General features: G+C 41.0%; 1 protein-coding gene across 1 annotated transcript; it reads left to right on the top strand.

Moving 5' to 3' along the window:
- The first annotated feature begins 10505 nt into the window (after positions 1-10505).
- Positions 10506-10715, top strand: LOC142461692 (small ribosomal subunit protein eS28-like). Its single transcript, XM_075563623.1, has one exon. The coding sequence runs from the start codon at positions 10506-10508 to the stop codon at positions 10713-10715; it is 210 nt and encodes a 69-aa protein (XP_075419738.1).
- The last annotated feature ends 4287 nt before the right edge of the window (positions 10716-15002 follow it).

The following is a 15002-nucleotide window of genomic DNA, read 5'->3' as shown; positions in this document are numbered from 1 at the left end:
CTGGGATCTTAAAAGCTTGAGGGTAAACAAGTGGCCATCTAGCTCAGAAGCAACAAAGCCCACATGGAAAAAGCACACCAGCTTGTGTGACCATGAGGTGTCAAAGGGATCAGGTATAAGGCATCATCAGAACAAAAGAAATCTTACCATAATGAATGGGGGGCAGGTGCAGAGTGGAGACCCAAAGCCCATTTGTTGGCCACTGGAGATCCCTTGCATAGGGGTCCAGGGAAGGAGAGAAACCAGTCAAAGTGCGATGCAGCAATGATGAAAATACAACTTTCCTCTAGTTCCTAAGTGCTTCCTCCCCCACTCCCACTATCATGATCCGAATTCTGCCTTGCAAGTCTGGATAGACCAGAGGATGTACACTGGTACAGATAGGAACTAAAACACAGGGAATCCAGGGCGGATGATCCCTTCAGGACCGGTAGTGTGAGTGGCGATCCTAGGAGGAGAAGGAGAGTGGGTTGGAAAGAGGGAACCGATGACAAGGATTTACATGTGACCTCCTCCCTGGGGGATGGACAACAGAAAAAGGGGTGAAGGGAGACATCAGACAGGGCAAGATATGACAAAATAATAATTTATAAATTATCAAGGGCTCATGAGGGAGGGAGGAGCAAGTAGGGAGGGGAAAATGAGGATCTGATGCCAGGGGCTTGGGTGGAGAGCTAATGTTTTGAGAATGATGAGGGCAATGAATGTACAGATGTGTTTTACACAATTGATGTATGTATGGGTTGTGACAAGAGTTGTGTGAGCCCATAATAAAACAATTAAAGAAAGAAAGAAAAAGAATTGAAGGGAAATATTCAATCCTCTGGTTTTAATATGAAAAAATTCTATGAGTAAATTATTGAATGATACAGGATGCCTCAACAGAAGATGGAAGGACTACATGGATTGTCAATGTAATGGATTGAAATTGACTATAACAATGGGTTTAAACAGAAAAATTGTTTGGCTCAAAACTATGCAGTGCTTTGCTCTCTTGTCACACACCCATTGTACCACAAAGAATTGATCCACCTGTAGCCATATCAAGAAGTAGCACAGGATCACAAACGGATGATAGTGAAAGATGAAGTCAAAACTCCAGTGAAGGTGGAACCTAAACCAAGGTCCCAGGATTGACAGTGTCCCAACGGAAATGGTTGAATAAGTGCTGACATTCTAGAAACACTCACCTGTCAATGTCTTCCAGGAAATCTGGAAGACATCTACGTGGCCAAATGCTGGGGGAAGATTTATATTTGTACCCTTCCAAAGAAAGGTGATCTAAAAGAATATGGAAATTTTCAAATAGTATTTTCAATGTCACATGCAAATAAAATTTTGATCATGATCATTCCACAGTGGTTTCAGCAGTACGTTGACATGGAGTTGCCAGAAATTCAAGCTGGATTCATGAGGCCATCTTTGCTGTTATCAGATTGACCATAGCTGGAAACAGGAAATATCAGAAAAATGTCTGTTTGTTTTCATTGACCAGGCAAAGGCATTGAACTTTGTGGATCACAACAAATTATGGATAGCCTTAATAAGAATGGGAATTCCGGAAAACATAGTTGCACTCATTCAGAAACTATACTTAGAGCGAGAATGAGGCATTCGAACAGAACAAGAGAATTCTTTATCATTTAAAGTTAGACATGATGTTCAGCAAGGTTGTATTAGTGTATGTTGAGAAAATAATCTGAAAGGGGGTCCTCTATGAAGATGAGCATGTAATATGCAGATGGCACAGCCTTGCTTGCTGAACAGGAGAGGACTTTAAGCACCTGCTGATGAAGATCGCTGACTGAGGCTTTCCGTAAGGAATGGGGCTCAATGTCAAGAAAACGGAAATCCTCAAAACTGGACCAAGAAATAACATCGTGACAGACAGAGGAAAGATCGAAGGTGTCAAGAATTACATCTTGCATGGATATACAGTGAGTGCTCATGGACCAGCACACAATAAATCAAATAAATCATTGCCTGCACTAATCCGCTGCAGGGAGATCTTTGAACTCTTAAAGACCAAAGATGCCACTTTGAAGACTAAGGTGCCCCTGTTCCAAGCCATGCTATTTTCCATTGCTTCAGATGTAGGTGGAAGTTGGACGTTAAATAAGGAACATCAATGCATTCGAAGTATGGGACTAGCAAATAATATTGAAAGCACCAGGGACCACCAAAAGTACAAACGAATCCAGCTTGGAAATACAGCCAGAATTCTGCTTCGAGTCCAGGATGACGAAACTTCCTGTCATGTACTTTGGACAGGCCCTTAGGTGAGAGACTAGTTCTGAGGAAAGGCTTTGTGCTTGGTCAAGCACAAGGGCAATGAGAAAAGCCCTTCAATGGAATGCATTAAGACAGTGACTGCAACAATGGGCTTAAACAATTGTTTGGTTTGCTCAAGTCTTTGCAGTGTGTTGTTTTCTTTTTTCTGTTGTCATAGGAGTCAGAAATTACTAGAAGGCCCCTAATAACAACTGCAATCCAAGGGTGATACACCCTGGCCAACACATATTGTGGTGCTTCAAATGGTAGATCTGTTTCTGAATATATTTGATTTGCTGATTCAAAAACTGGCACCCAGTTTACTCCTGTCGGCTTCAGTTTTTGATGTAAAGCACATATGTTATATTTTCCTCCTCACTCTGCTTTCACATTAGAAATAAGAGTGTTTAATGTTAGAGGTGTTAACTGCTGATTGAGGTTAGCATTAGTAGTGTTAACTAACCTAACCTAGAGGAAATGCATGCTGGTGTTATTTAAAGTAGTTCACATTATACTGAATATTTAGGTCAAGTGACACTTCACATAGTGTCATTTGATCAAAAAATACATTTGACCTGTACAAATTGCATGAACTTAGAATGCCCTCTGTGTACCAGTTCATGTTTATTAGGAATGGAAAACCAGACAGTTCCAATGGGTTATCTTTACAAAGGGCAAATATAAGACTTCTGTAAAAACAAGGGGCCCTAATGACAGCTGGTTGCAGGTGGCTGCTGGACTGCTAAATGCAAAGTCAGCTCTTTCATCCCACCAGCCACTCTGCAAGGAACAGTGAGAATCCTGCTCCCATGGACACGCACAGCCTTGGGGGCCAGAGGAGAAGTTCCACTCTGTCTTACAGGGTTACTGTGAGTCATATTTGCCTGACTGGTTTTGAGTTTGGTACAATGAATAGAGATTCAAATGTCCTGGAACCCAAAATGGGTTTGTGAGAATTCAAACTCCTTTGTTAAAATTAAAATGATCCAGTCTTGCTTTAAATGGCACAGCTAATTCACTTATGGTAAAAAATCTCTGAAAATAAAAGTTATAATATTTTATAAAGAAGCTTACAGTGAATTTCACCACGGAAACCGATAACATGAATTATCGGTTGATATTTATATAATAAAATGTGTTCTGAAGTATTTACTGTATAATTTGATCTAGCTTTTCAATTTATGAAAATTCATATGAAACCTAACATTTTCAACATTCTAAATTTCCCTCATTCCCTCTATAACACATAAGTATCCTCTAGTTCTTTTTAATCTCTTGCTCCCACTCTTATGGCCTTAGTTTTGCCTCACATACATTGCTAGACCTGTGTGTGTACATTGGTACAATTAACAACTTTTGATGCATGTTATCCAACATAAATAAACCCCTCAGAAACAGTAATGGGAGTAATGAATTCCTGAGGGTACAGGCATAGCGGAAGGGGGAAGAGGGAAAGCAGAGAAGGGTGAACTGATAGCAACAACGACTATATAACTGCATTGAAGAGGAACAACTATCAGAATTTTAGGTAAATGGATACATTGAATGTGTAAGGTATGGTAAAAATCAATAATAATAATAAAAATATATGAAGGTCCAGGAGGGGTGGGGTGGGGAGGGGATAAAAGGATCTGTTATCAAGTTGTTCAACAAGAAAGAAAATGTATTGAAAGTGATGATGGAAGTAACTGTACAACTATGCTTGATCTAATGGAACTGTAGATTGTAACAATATCTGTAGGTGCTCCTAATAAAATGATAAAAATGGACTTCTTTTTAAAAAAAATTTCACTTTTCTCCATCTATGTTCTGGCTTTGCAGTATCCACCTTGTAATTTCTGTGTCTACTGCACAGCACTCCTATAATAAAAAAAAAACCACTTCCATCTAATCATGTCTAACTCATAATGATCCTATAGTGCAGAGAACTGCTCCATTACTATAGAATGACTGGTGGATTAGAACCACTCACCTTATTAATGGCAGTTAAATGTGTAACCAACTAGTCATCATGAGTTCATATACAGTTTCTCTTGGACATCCCTTGATATCTAATTCTTTTTCAAATATCATTTACCATTTTTGTTTTATGTTGTAACCTATAGAGATAACTTCTCATGTTTAAAACTAGGATGCCATATTAATAAATTAATGTAACTTAATAGCTGAAAATGTAGTGGAAGTCCATATCCAAGAAACGAAAGCTGATATTGTCTATCCAATACAATTTTCTGAGTCAGTGCCCCAAATAACCCCATCAAGAGGCCTAAAAACAAAGACACTAAGGAAAAAAAATTGTTGGTGTCGGTCTGTGTTATTTCATTTTTTGTTATCTATGCTTTTCTCACAGAGTGTGAGTTTTAACCAATATTATTGGTTAAAAGCAAGGGAACATTGCCTTGCTTTTAACAAATAGTATTGAGTCGCACTAATGAAGTGCCATTCTTAGATTATATTGCAATAGATAAGACTCATCTTAGAGTGAGAGATGTTCCTTGTAAGCTTAATAAACTGTTCTGTTGGAGAAGTCGTTGCACAGAACTATAAAGGTGCCTCTGGTAATGGCAAGTTTTGGAGAGAACAAATGAAGGAAAAAAAAAAACTCATTGCCTTGAAGTTTTCTGATTCATGGCAATTCCCAGTAGAACTGCTCTCTAGGGTTTTAAAATATATAATCCAATCAAACAGATTGCTAGTCTTTTCTTTCATTAGGAGTGGGACCACTGATAAGCCGTAGGTTATTATTGCAAGAGAGCACAGCACTTGCTCCACTACGCCCACTGCAGTAGCATTGCTCCTGTGGGTTTCCAAGAATATTAATCTTCATGGGAGCAGGCAGCCTCCCTAGGAAGAGCTGATGTGTTTAAACCCTCAACTTTCTGTTTAGTAGCCCAACATTGGTCCTCCTCTACCACCCAAACTCCTTTTGTCCATCAACCCCATCCCCACCCCCCACTGTCAGTGTGTCAATTTTGGCTGACAGTGATCATTTTTAGAGATTTTTAAAAAAGTATTATTGATTGGGAGTTGATACTTATTTCATATGGTTCCATAGTTCAATTGCATGAAGCAGTATTGCACAATTGCTACCACGTCAGTCTCCAAACATTCTTTCCTTCCTGAACTCCTTAACATTGTCTCCCCTGCCCCTACTTCCCCCAGCCCCCCCACTCCAGCTCCCCCAAACCTCATTATACTTGCTGTCCCTATAGTTCATCAATCCCGGGTTTCTATACCAAGAGACAGAACACCTATAACACAACTTCAGGAGGGTGACCCCAAAGACACACACCTCTGAGATAAACCGTAATATGAACAAACATAAAACAAATGAAAATACAGAACATTTTGAAAACCAAATAAGGTCCAGCATGTATCAGAGGGGGTGTTAACTGAAAAAAAGTTTTAACTGTTCAAGAAAGGTTTATCCCTTTGATCTTCGACACTCTTCTCTTGAATGCACTGTTCAGTAACCATTCTCCTCACATCCCTCATTTATGGATATAAAGAGATCACAGGAGGTTTATTTCATAGGTCGTTGACACAAACATATTTTGGGATCGCCCTGTCATCCATAGCCTTCTGCAAACCAAATTCTCACAATTTAGGCCCTCATACTAACCCTCCTTCAACTTCAGATTATATGATTTACGATCTTTCAGTGACTGACGATGGTGTGCTGCTTCCATGTAGACTTAGTTGACATCTCACTTAGATTGCTGATTGTTTGGAAACAATCCTTTAAGGTCCAGGCACTATTTTATCTGGGAGCCAAGCATGATCTACTTTCTTGGCCACATATTGCTATAGCATCCATATCTTTCTTCTGTGGTCCCTTTCTGAGGGCAAGTATCGAGCAAGGGCATGATGTAAGAACTATTTTTTCTTAATTATCCCATTGTTTTGTTTGTTTGAGACTCCACACAGAAAATCACAGAACAATGTAACAGTTTTAACATGTACAGTTCAGTGACGTCTTTGAGTTTTACAGCTGAAGTTGAAGCTAGGATTTAATGTGAGCCCCAAGCCCATTCCTGGATTTTTTTTTTTAATCGGCTCTAGGCTCCCTTTCAAAACCTTCTATTGGTTTATGGTAGAGTCTTATCAATCATCCCCCAAGGGCATAATGATTAATGTTAATATTTTCTTTGATTATCCTCCAGTATTAATTTTTTAAAGCCCCATTGGGAGAGGTATATTGGACCAAAGTAGGGCTAACTTTATATCACCGTACCTGAATTATTTACACACACAGTGAGGGTTGTCAGGGAAATTTACAGTAATTATCACAGAATTTCCACCAGTTTGTCGAATAATACATATCTTAATCCAGCATATAGGGCATCGGTGTAGAAAGACCACATTTTATTTGTCCACCTACCAACCTCCAACAATGGTTGCTTTGGCTGTCTTCTACTTCCTCAGACACCATGTATTTTCCAACTTCAATCCTCAGGTTACAAGTGTGTCTGAGGTAGAGTCTAGTTCACCCACTGGAGGTTCAGCATCTGATCTCTCTTATACAGCCGCTGGAGAGTGCCATGTGCCTTGAAGTTCCAGGATTTGGTGTCTCAGCATTCCACGGCACCTGGCCTGGGTCCTCAGGATACATCCAAAAGCCCAGATCAATGTGGGCCATTCTGTGCAGACCACCAAGAAAATCCCCCCTGTAGCATTCCTGGAAGCATTTTCAATCATCCTTCCCCTTAAGTAGAGGTCACCCCTCCCTCTTTCCCTATGGACAGACATACATTGGTGGTTCCCAGAGGGGTTGCTCCTTTTCTCCTCTCCTGACTTGGTTTTTATTTTGTTTTTTTCCCTTATCAGTGTCCCTGGTTCCTCTTACAGGGCTCTCTATCTGTCTTTGGGGAATTTCCTCATAGATTGTATTGGTTCAGTGACTTTGAAAACTTAGTGTGAACAGTTTCACATTGAGACTACCAGCAGATCACCTTAGGGCAAAGCTTCTATTCCTTATCTTTGCATGGTGACAGGTTAATGCTCTATCAGATGACATGCTTCAAACAGAAGGAGTCCCTGAGTGGGACATATAATGGATAAACCCAGGGGTTAAATGGACATTTGAGAAGAAAGACCTGGCAATTGAATTCTGCCAACCAGCCCTCAACAACTCGATGTATTCTTCACCGGGGCCCATCCCAGCATGGTTAACAATAGTCCAAAAGAATAAATAATCTAAATGCTCATCAAAAGATGAATGGATATACAATAAGTGGTACGTACATAAGGTAGGGTCCTAATTAGGTAGTTTAATAAATTATCAACTATTATATGTAATGACATCTCATATGCATTTTACTAGCTCTATCCTGATACATACTGTAATACAGATGGTGCTGGGAGATATTATACTTAGTAAAATAAGTCAATTACAAAAGGAGACATGCCATATGATGTCCCATATATTAAAATGATAGAGAAAGCAAATATATAGACAACGACATTTTTTAGTGTTTACCAGAAGTGGGAGGGAGAGGAAAGAAGGAGAACTTAATGATGATGCAGACAGAACTGCAAATTCTCAAGGACTCCAGATTCCCTAGAGCCATTACAGTTGGATGAACTCCTGAGATTATCTTTATATCTCAATCTATAACAACAACAACAAAATCACATGAAATCATCTTAAAAGCAAAGAATAGCTTTACTAGTAAAATTATCTACCTCAAACTTTAAGAACTATTTGGGATCAAATTGACAGCACCAACTCAAAAGATTACACAAAAACTTCAGGAGGTGATGGATTTATGCTCATTGCTGAAGAACAACTAAGAACGGGAGGGTTAGAGAAACTGTGAAACTCAAAGACATCACTGAACTGTACATGTTAAAACTGCTACCTTGTTCTGTGACTTCCTGTGTGGAGCCTCAAACAAACAAACAAAACAATGGACTAAGTAAAAGTTTTAAAACAACAAGGGAACCCAGTGAGGTACTGTTGAACTATGACGCGGACTGGGTTGCCAAGATTCAGCATTTATTCCACCACAGCAGTGTATTATACTTAGAGCTAAATGCATTTAATTTTCTTATTCAGTGTGATTAATTTATACATGTTATCATTACTCACCAAGTTCTCCTGAAAGTAGTGATGGCTTCAGATTTTTCTCCACCATTACTCTTAACTAGGCAAACCAAATATATCAGTAATGGTGACTCAAAAAGACAACAGTAAATTGCTCTCCCTTTAAATGAACTCCCTCTATGAAATCCCTAAGCTGAATATGTGTATTGGATGACAACTGTAAGCAACCAAAACACATATTTTTTGTTGAAATAAACCTTGTACTATTCATACCATTAGATCTGTTGTTTGAAAATATGAAGAGCATCCATTTCTCCATACTATTGGGAATCTTTTCTTTGTAAAAGCAAAGGCATTACCATTTATTTGCATTTACAATTTTATTAAAATACTTTATTAAAATTGAGTTTTAAAACATTTTATTAGGGACTCATACAACTCTGATCACAATCCATGCATATACATACATCAATTGTATAAAGCACATCCGTGCATTCTTTGCCCTACTCATTTTCAAAGGATTTTCTCTCCACTTAAGCCCTTTGCATCAAGTCCTCTTATTTCCCCTCCCTCCCCGCTCTCCCCTCCCTCATGAGCCCTTGATAATTTATAAATTATTATTTTGTCATATCTTGCCCTATCCGGTGTCTCCCTTCACCCCCTTTTCTGCCGTCCATCCCCCAGGGTGGAGGTCACATGTAGATCCTTGTAATTGGTTCCCCTTTCTAACCCACTCACCCTCTACCCTCCCAATATCCCCCCTCACACCCCTGGTCCTGAAGGTATCATCTACCCTGGATTCCCTGTGCCTCCAGCTCCCATCTGCACCAGTGTACTTCCTCTGCTCTTTCCAAACTTGCAAGGTAGAATTCGGATCATGGTAGTGGGGGAGGCGGAGGAAGCATTTAGGAACTGCAGGAAAGCTGTATTCTTCATCGGTGCTACATCTCACCCTGACTGACTCATCTCCTTCTCTAGACCCCTCTGTGAGGGGATCTCCAGTGGCCGACAAATGGGCTTTGGGTCTCCACTCTGCACTTCCCCCTTCATTCACTATGGTAAGATTTTTTTCTCTTTTTGATGATGATGCCTTATACCTGATCCCTTCAACACCTTGTGATCACACAGGATGGTGTGTTCTTCCATGTGGGCTTTGTTGCTTCTGAGCTAGATGGCTGCTTGTTTACCTTCAAGCCTTTAAGACCCCAGACACTATCTCTTTTGATAGCTAGGCACTATCAGCTTTCTTCGCCACATTTGCTTATGCACCCGTTTGTCCTCAGTGACCATATCATGGAGGTGTGCACCCAATGATATGATTTTTTGTTCTTTGATGCTTGATAACTGATCCCTTAGGGACCATGTGATCACACAGGCTGGTGTACTTCTTCCATGTGGGCTTTGTTGCTTCTGAGCTAGATGGCCTCTTGTTTATCTTCAAGTCTTTAAGACTCCAGACACTATCACTTTTGATAGCCGGGCACCATCAACTTTCTTCACCACATTTGCTTGTTCACCCGCTTTGGTTTCAGCGGTTGTGTCAGGAGGGTGAGCATCATAGAATGCCAATTTAATAGAGGAAACTATTCACGCATTGAGGAAGTGCTTGAGTAAAGGCCCAAGGTCCTTCCACCACCTTAATACTAAACCTATAAATATAGACACATAGATCTATTTCTCCATTCTCATATATATATTTTCATGTACATGTCTTTGTCTACACCTCTATAAATGCCCTTTACCTCCTAGCTCTTTCCTCTATTTCCCTTGACCTTCCTCCTGCCCCCTATCATGCTCTGTCCCCACCTGGGTTACAGCTATACCTCTTCATTACGTTACCTTACCCTTGATCATTCCCTACCAGGTCTGTCACTCCCCCCTCACCACCATTTTGGGTCCCATGTTATTCCCTTGTCCCTGTGTTTGTTAACAGCGCTTCCTTACATCCCACCTCCCCCTATCCCAAGTCCCCCCGGAACTGTCGGTCCGGTCCATTGTTTTTCCTCCAGATAGTTCATCCAGTCTATCTTATTTAGACAGACCTGTGGAGATAATAACATGCACAAAAACAAGACAGAGGAAAACAAAGCAACAGTATACAACAAAACAACAACAACAAATCACTGACAAAGAACAAAACAAAACACATCAAGACAGAAAACTCTCTGCCCACCGTCGCACCGCCATCATGGACATCAGGCGCGTGCAGCCAGTAAAGCTGGCCAGAGTCACCAAAGTACTGGGTTCGACAGGCTCCCGGGGATGGTGCACGCAGGTGCACGGGGAGTTCATGGAAGACACGAGCCGCTCCATCATCTGCAACGTGAAAGGCCCCGTATGCGAGGGCGATGTGCTCACCCTGTTGGAGTCAGAGCGAGAAGATCTGAGTCTGCGCTGAGGCCGCTGCCGGGACTTGATGTCTGGCTGACCACTTGACCAACGGGGATGAGCTGTGACTCTTCAATAAAGTGTTTATATTGTATGTAAAAAAATGATTTTTAAATGTAAATATTTTGTATTTGGATAATCTGGTTGCTTTGGCATGATCCAGAGATGAAGGGATAAAGTAACAAGGAAAATATATGTTTGGATTGAGAAATGTGAAATATATATATATATAATTGTTTAAGCAGATGAGGAAAACATCATGAGTGAAGTGTAAGCACCCACTCATGCTTCAAATATGCTAATTTAGTAAGGTTCTAACACAAGGTCAATTATAAAAATAATTGCCTTTCCTCATCCTTACCTTTGCTCAATCCTCCCCAACCCAGCCCAATTCTGTTTGAAAACACATTAAACTGAGATCCTACAAAACACATGTAAGCTTTGCTTCTCTTTATCAGCTCTTCAGGGATGTTGGAGAAAAGCACAGCTTCATACATGTTAAAGCTAAAATATGAACTACTTGTTATGAATATAGTGGAGAGTTGGTAGAGTTAGGTTTTCTTCCTGAAATTTTCATATGGTGGCCCTATCTCTGAGGAGCCTGGAGTACTTCCTAACCTTCACAGCGTGGTAAAGATTTCTTTGTTTTTTGAATAGAATATAAATTGGGTAGAGGAAAGTTTGGGAATGAGCAATGAACTGGTATGGAGGAACTGCTAAACAGAAAATGACAGGTTATCTCCTTTCTGCTTTTACACACATTCACCCCATCAAGGCTGGGTGCGTTTTTCACTTTTTTTCTCTGTGCTCTATTTTCCAGGTTATCCTGTTTGCCCCCGTGTTTAGTTGCTTTCTTCTGGAGACGTCATATCTCTCAGACACTCCTCACAGCACTATTGGGGTGGTTAGGTGCGGTCTAGTCCACTGCGACCCACAGCACACAACAAAACCACCTAGTCTTTCACCAGTCTCAACCTTGCTCTTATTCTTCAGCCCATTCTTGCATCCACCTCCTCGGGGTTCTGCCTCTGTTTTACCTTCCTTCTCTAAGATAGCCGTTTCCAGGGACTGGTCCCCCTCAGGAACATGTCTAAAGTATCTGAGACAACTCTCACCATCTTTCTAAAAGAGTTCTATTGGGATATAATTCACAAACAAAAAATAGTGCGATCTAAAGAGCATCTGGCTGTACTTTTTTGAACAAAGGTTTGTTTGTTCTTCTGTCAGTCCATTGGTACTTTTTTTCTTTATTCTTCAAATACTTTTATTGGGACTCTTATATCTCTTATCACAAGACATACATTCATCCAGTGTGTCAATCAAGCACATTGCACCTATGCCGCCATCTTCATTTCCAAAACATTCTCTTCCCGCTTGAGCCCCTGATATCAGCTCCCCATTTCCTTCCCTCCCTCACAAACCCTTGATAATTTATAGATTATAATTCCCATATCTTACATCATCCTCCATCACCCTTCAGCCACTTTTATGTTATTCATCCCCCTGGGAGGGGTTATATGTTTATCCTTGTGATTGATTCTCCTTTTCTCCCTCCACCCTCCTCTAATCTTCTTGGTATCTCTAGTCTCATTGTTAGACCTGGAGGGTTTATCTCTCCGGGATTCCCTATGTTGCAGGCTCTTATTTGTGGGAGTCTGCATGCTGTGGTCTAATCTGATTTGTAAGGCAGAATTGAGATCCAACAGTGGGGTGAAGGCAGCACCAAAGAACTAGAAGAAAGTTGTGTGTTTCATCAGTTTTTACGGCACCCTGACTGACTCATCTTTTCCCCATGACCCCTCTGTGAGGGATGTCCAATTGTATACAGATGGGCATTGTGTCTCTACTCCATGCTCTCCCCTCCCCATTCACATTGAGTATGATTTTGTTCTGGGTCTTAGATGCCAAATACTGGATCCTGTCTACATCTCATGATCACACAGGCTGGTGTGCTTCTTCTATGTGGGCTGTGTTGCTTTTAAGACCCCAGATGCTATATCTTTTGATAGCTGGGTAGCATCAGCTTTCTTCACCACATTTGCTTATGCAATCATTTTGTCTTCATCAATCATGTTGGGAAGGTGAGCATCATAAAATACCTGATTGTTAGAACAAAATGTTATTGTGCTCTTGTTATATAGAGATTTACATATGTACATGCCTGTTTTCAGGCCTCTGTAAATGTCCTTTGCCTCCTGGTACTCTCCTCTATTTCCCTTTAGTTTCCTCTTGTCCCACCATCATGTTCGGTGTTCATTCGGGTTTACTAATTCCTTGCTGCTACATTGCCCTTGATTAAGCCCCATAGGTATCCTAGGACTTTCCTTCCATTGATTTTGGTTCACTTGTTGTTCCCTTTTCCCTGGGTTGGTCACCCCTCCCTTTTTCTCCCACCTCCCCTTCTCCCACAGCCCCTCAGAACCATTGGTCCTGTTCTTTTCATCTCTGAATTATTTATCCCACCTGTCTTATCTAGATCGACATGCAGATACATTAATAAGTACAAAACCAGGCAAAGCCAAATAAAAGAACAAAGGAAGTCAAAATCAACAAAACAACAACAACAACAAAACAAAATAACAATAATAAAAAGCCACTGACAAAAATGGAAAAAAATATAAATAGTCAAAGGTTTGCTGCCCTTTACAACTGTTTTCCAGTCCAGTTTGATAGTGTCACACTGTCTCCAAAGTCTACTTTTGGTAATTCCTGGGGGTTTCATCAGTCTGCTCCCCCTGCTGCTCTGCTGCACGCCCTCAGTGCCTCGCCCCAGCGTGATGGGGCCAGACCAGGCACTATTCCCACACTGTGTCTCCAGTCTGTCCCCCACAGCACCATAGTTTAGTGAGGGACACTGTGTCCTGTGGTGAAGCTGGCCCTAGGTCCTCTCCATGTGTTGTCTGCTCTGAGCAGGAACATCGTCCTTGGGACTTGGTGGGCCAGGTTGTTCTCTCCTCACTCTCCATCCCTTTTTGTTTCTCCCGTGTGCTCTAATCCAACACCCCTCTCCCCAAGCTGTAGCCCCAGGGCTGTCCTCTGAAGTGCGTTCTTTTGAGGTAGGGGTGGGGGTGAGAAGGTGTCCACATAGTTGGGGTTGGGACCAACCTTGCAGACCTCTCTATTAATTCCCTGGTACATGACGATATGTTGTATTCACGTCTTGGTGCATCAGGTTGAAAGCTGGCCTCCTTCTCTGTCTCCTGTGGAGATATAAACAATACCCTCCCTTTGGGTGGGTTAGTGCCCTGCTCCCCCCCACCCCCAATGTCTTTTTTTTTTCTTTCCCCCTCTTATTTAGTTGGTTGCTGTATGTGTCCCTGAATTGGGTTTGGCCTCTGCCATAGTTGCTGGACCTCACCCCAGGATGTATGTATACAGTAGCTTTTCCTCTGTGCCCTGTTTTTGTTTTGTTCTTTTAAACTTACCTCAGTGGACTCATGTTGTACTTGTCCTTTTGTGCTTGGCTTACTTCACTTAGCATGATTCCTCCAGGACTTCCCATGCAGCAATGTGCTTCATGCATTCATCACTGCTTTTTTTTTTTTTTTTTTTTTTTGCGTAGTACTCCACTGTATGCATGTACCAGTTTTTTGATCCATTCATCTGTTGTGGAAATTTGGGTTGTTTCCAACTCCCTGCACTTGTGAGTCAACACCACAATTCAAATGAATTGATTCCTCCACACTCTGCCTTATTCCATGTCTAATGTTCTCTTGGGTGTGAAGTCATTGAAAAGACTATGGTGTGGGTGAAGTTAACCTTACTCCTCAAAGTAATGTGCTTGTTTTTCAGCACATTAAAGAGGTCTTGTGCAGGAGATTTACCCAATGAACTATGTCCTGTGATCTCTTGATTGTTGCTTCCATGAGCACTGATTGAGCATCCAACCAAGATAAAATCCTTGACAATTTCAAATTTCCCTGTGTTTATCATGATGTCGCCCGCTGCTTGGTGAAAGGCTTATTAGCAGCTCGGAATGTGTAGATGGCTCAGCCATGCTTGCTGAAAGTGAAGAGGACTCTAAGGACTTGCTGATGAAGGTCAAGGATTTCAGTCATCACGATGAAACCAATGAGTAAGAGCATGATAAATAGAGAAAAGATTGAATAGCCCTGGTGTAGTCTTCTTAGTTAATGGGTTTTAATATAATAATCACATTTAGTACCACTCAGACTTTAGAATGTCTCTATTATTTTCAATTATGCCTTAAATACAGATGCTATGCAAGCAATATTTGCCATTAAAAGTCAGATGTCTTAGTACAATGGATGTGTTAATGCATATGTCTTTTTTTCCC

This window comes from Tenrec ecaudatus, chromosome 11 (assembly GCF_050624435.1).
Source record: "Tenrec ecaudatus isolate mTenEca1 chromosome 11, mTenEca1.hap1, whole genome shotgun sequence".
Classification (NCBI taxonomy): Eukaryota; Metazoa; Chordata; class Mammalia; order Afrosoricida; family Tenrecidae; genus Tenrec; species Tenrec ecaudatus.
The sequence above is the reverse complement of the archived record's forward strand: the minus strand, read 5'-3'. Positions and strand labels throughout refer to the sequence as shown.

Excerpts from the sequence above, each read along its gene's own strand:
- LOC142461692 (XM_075563623.1), top strand. The coding sequence starts at position 10,506 with ATGGACATCAGGCGCGTGCAGCCAGTAAAGCTGGCCAGAGTCACCAAA.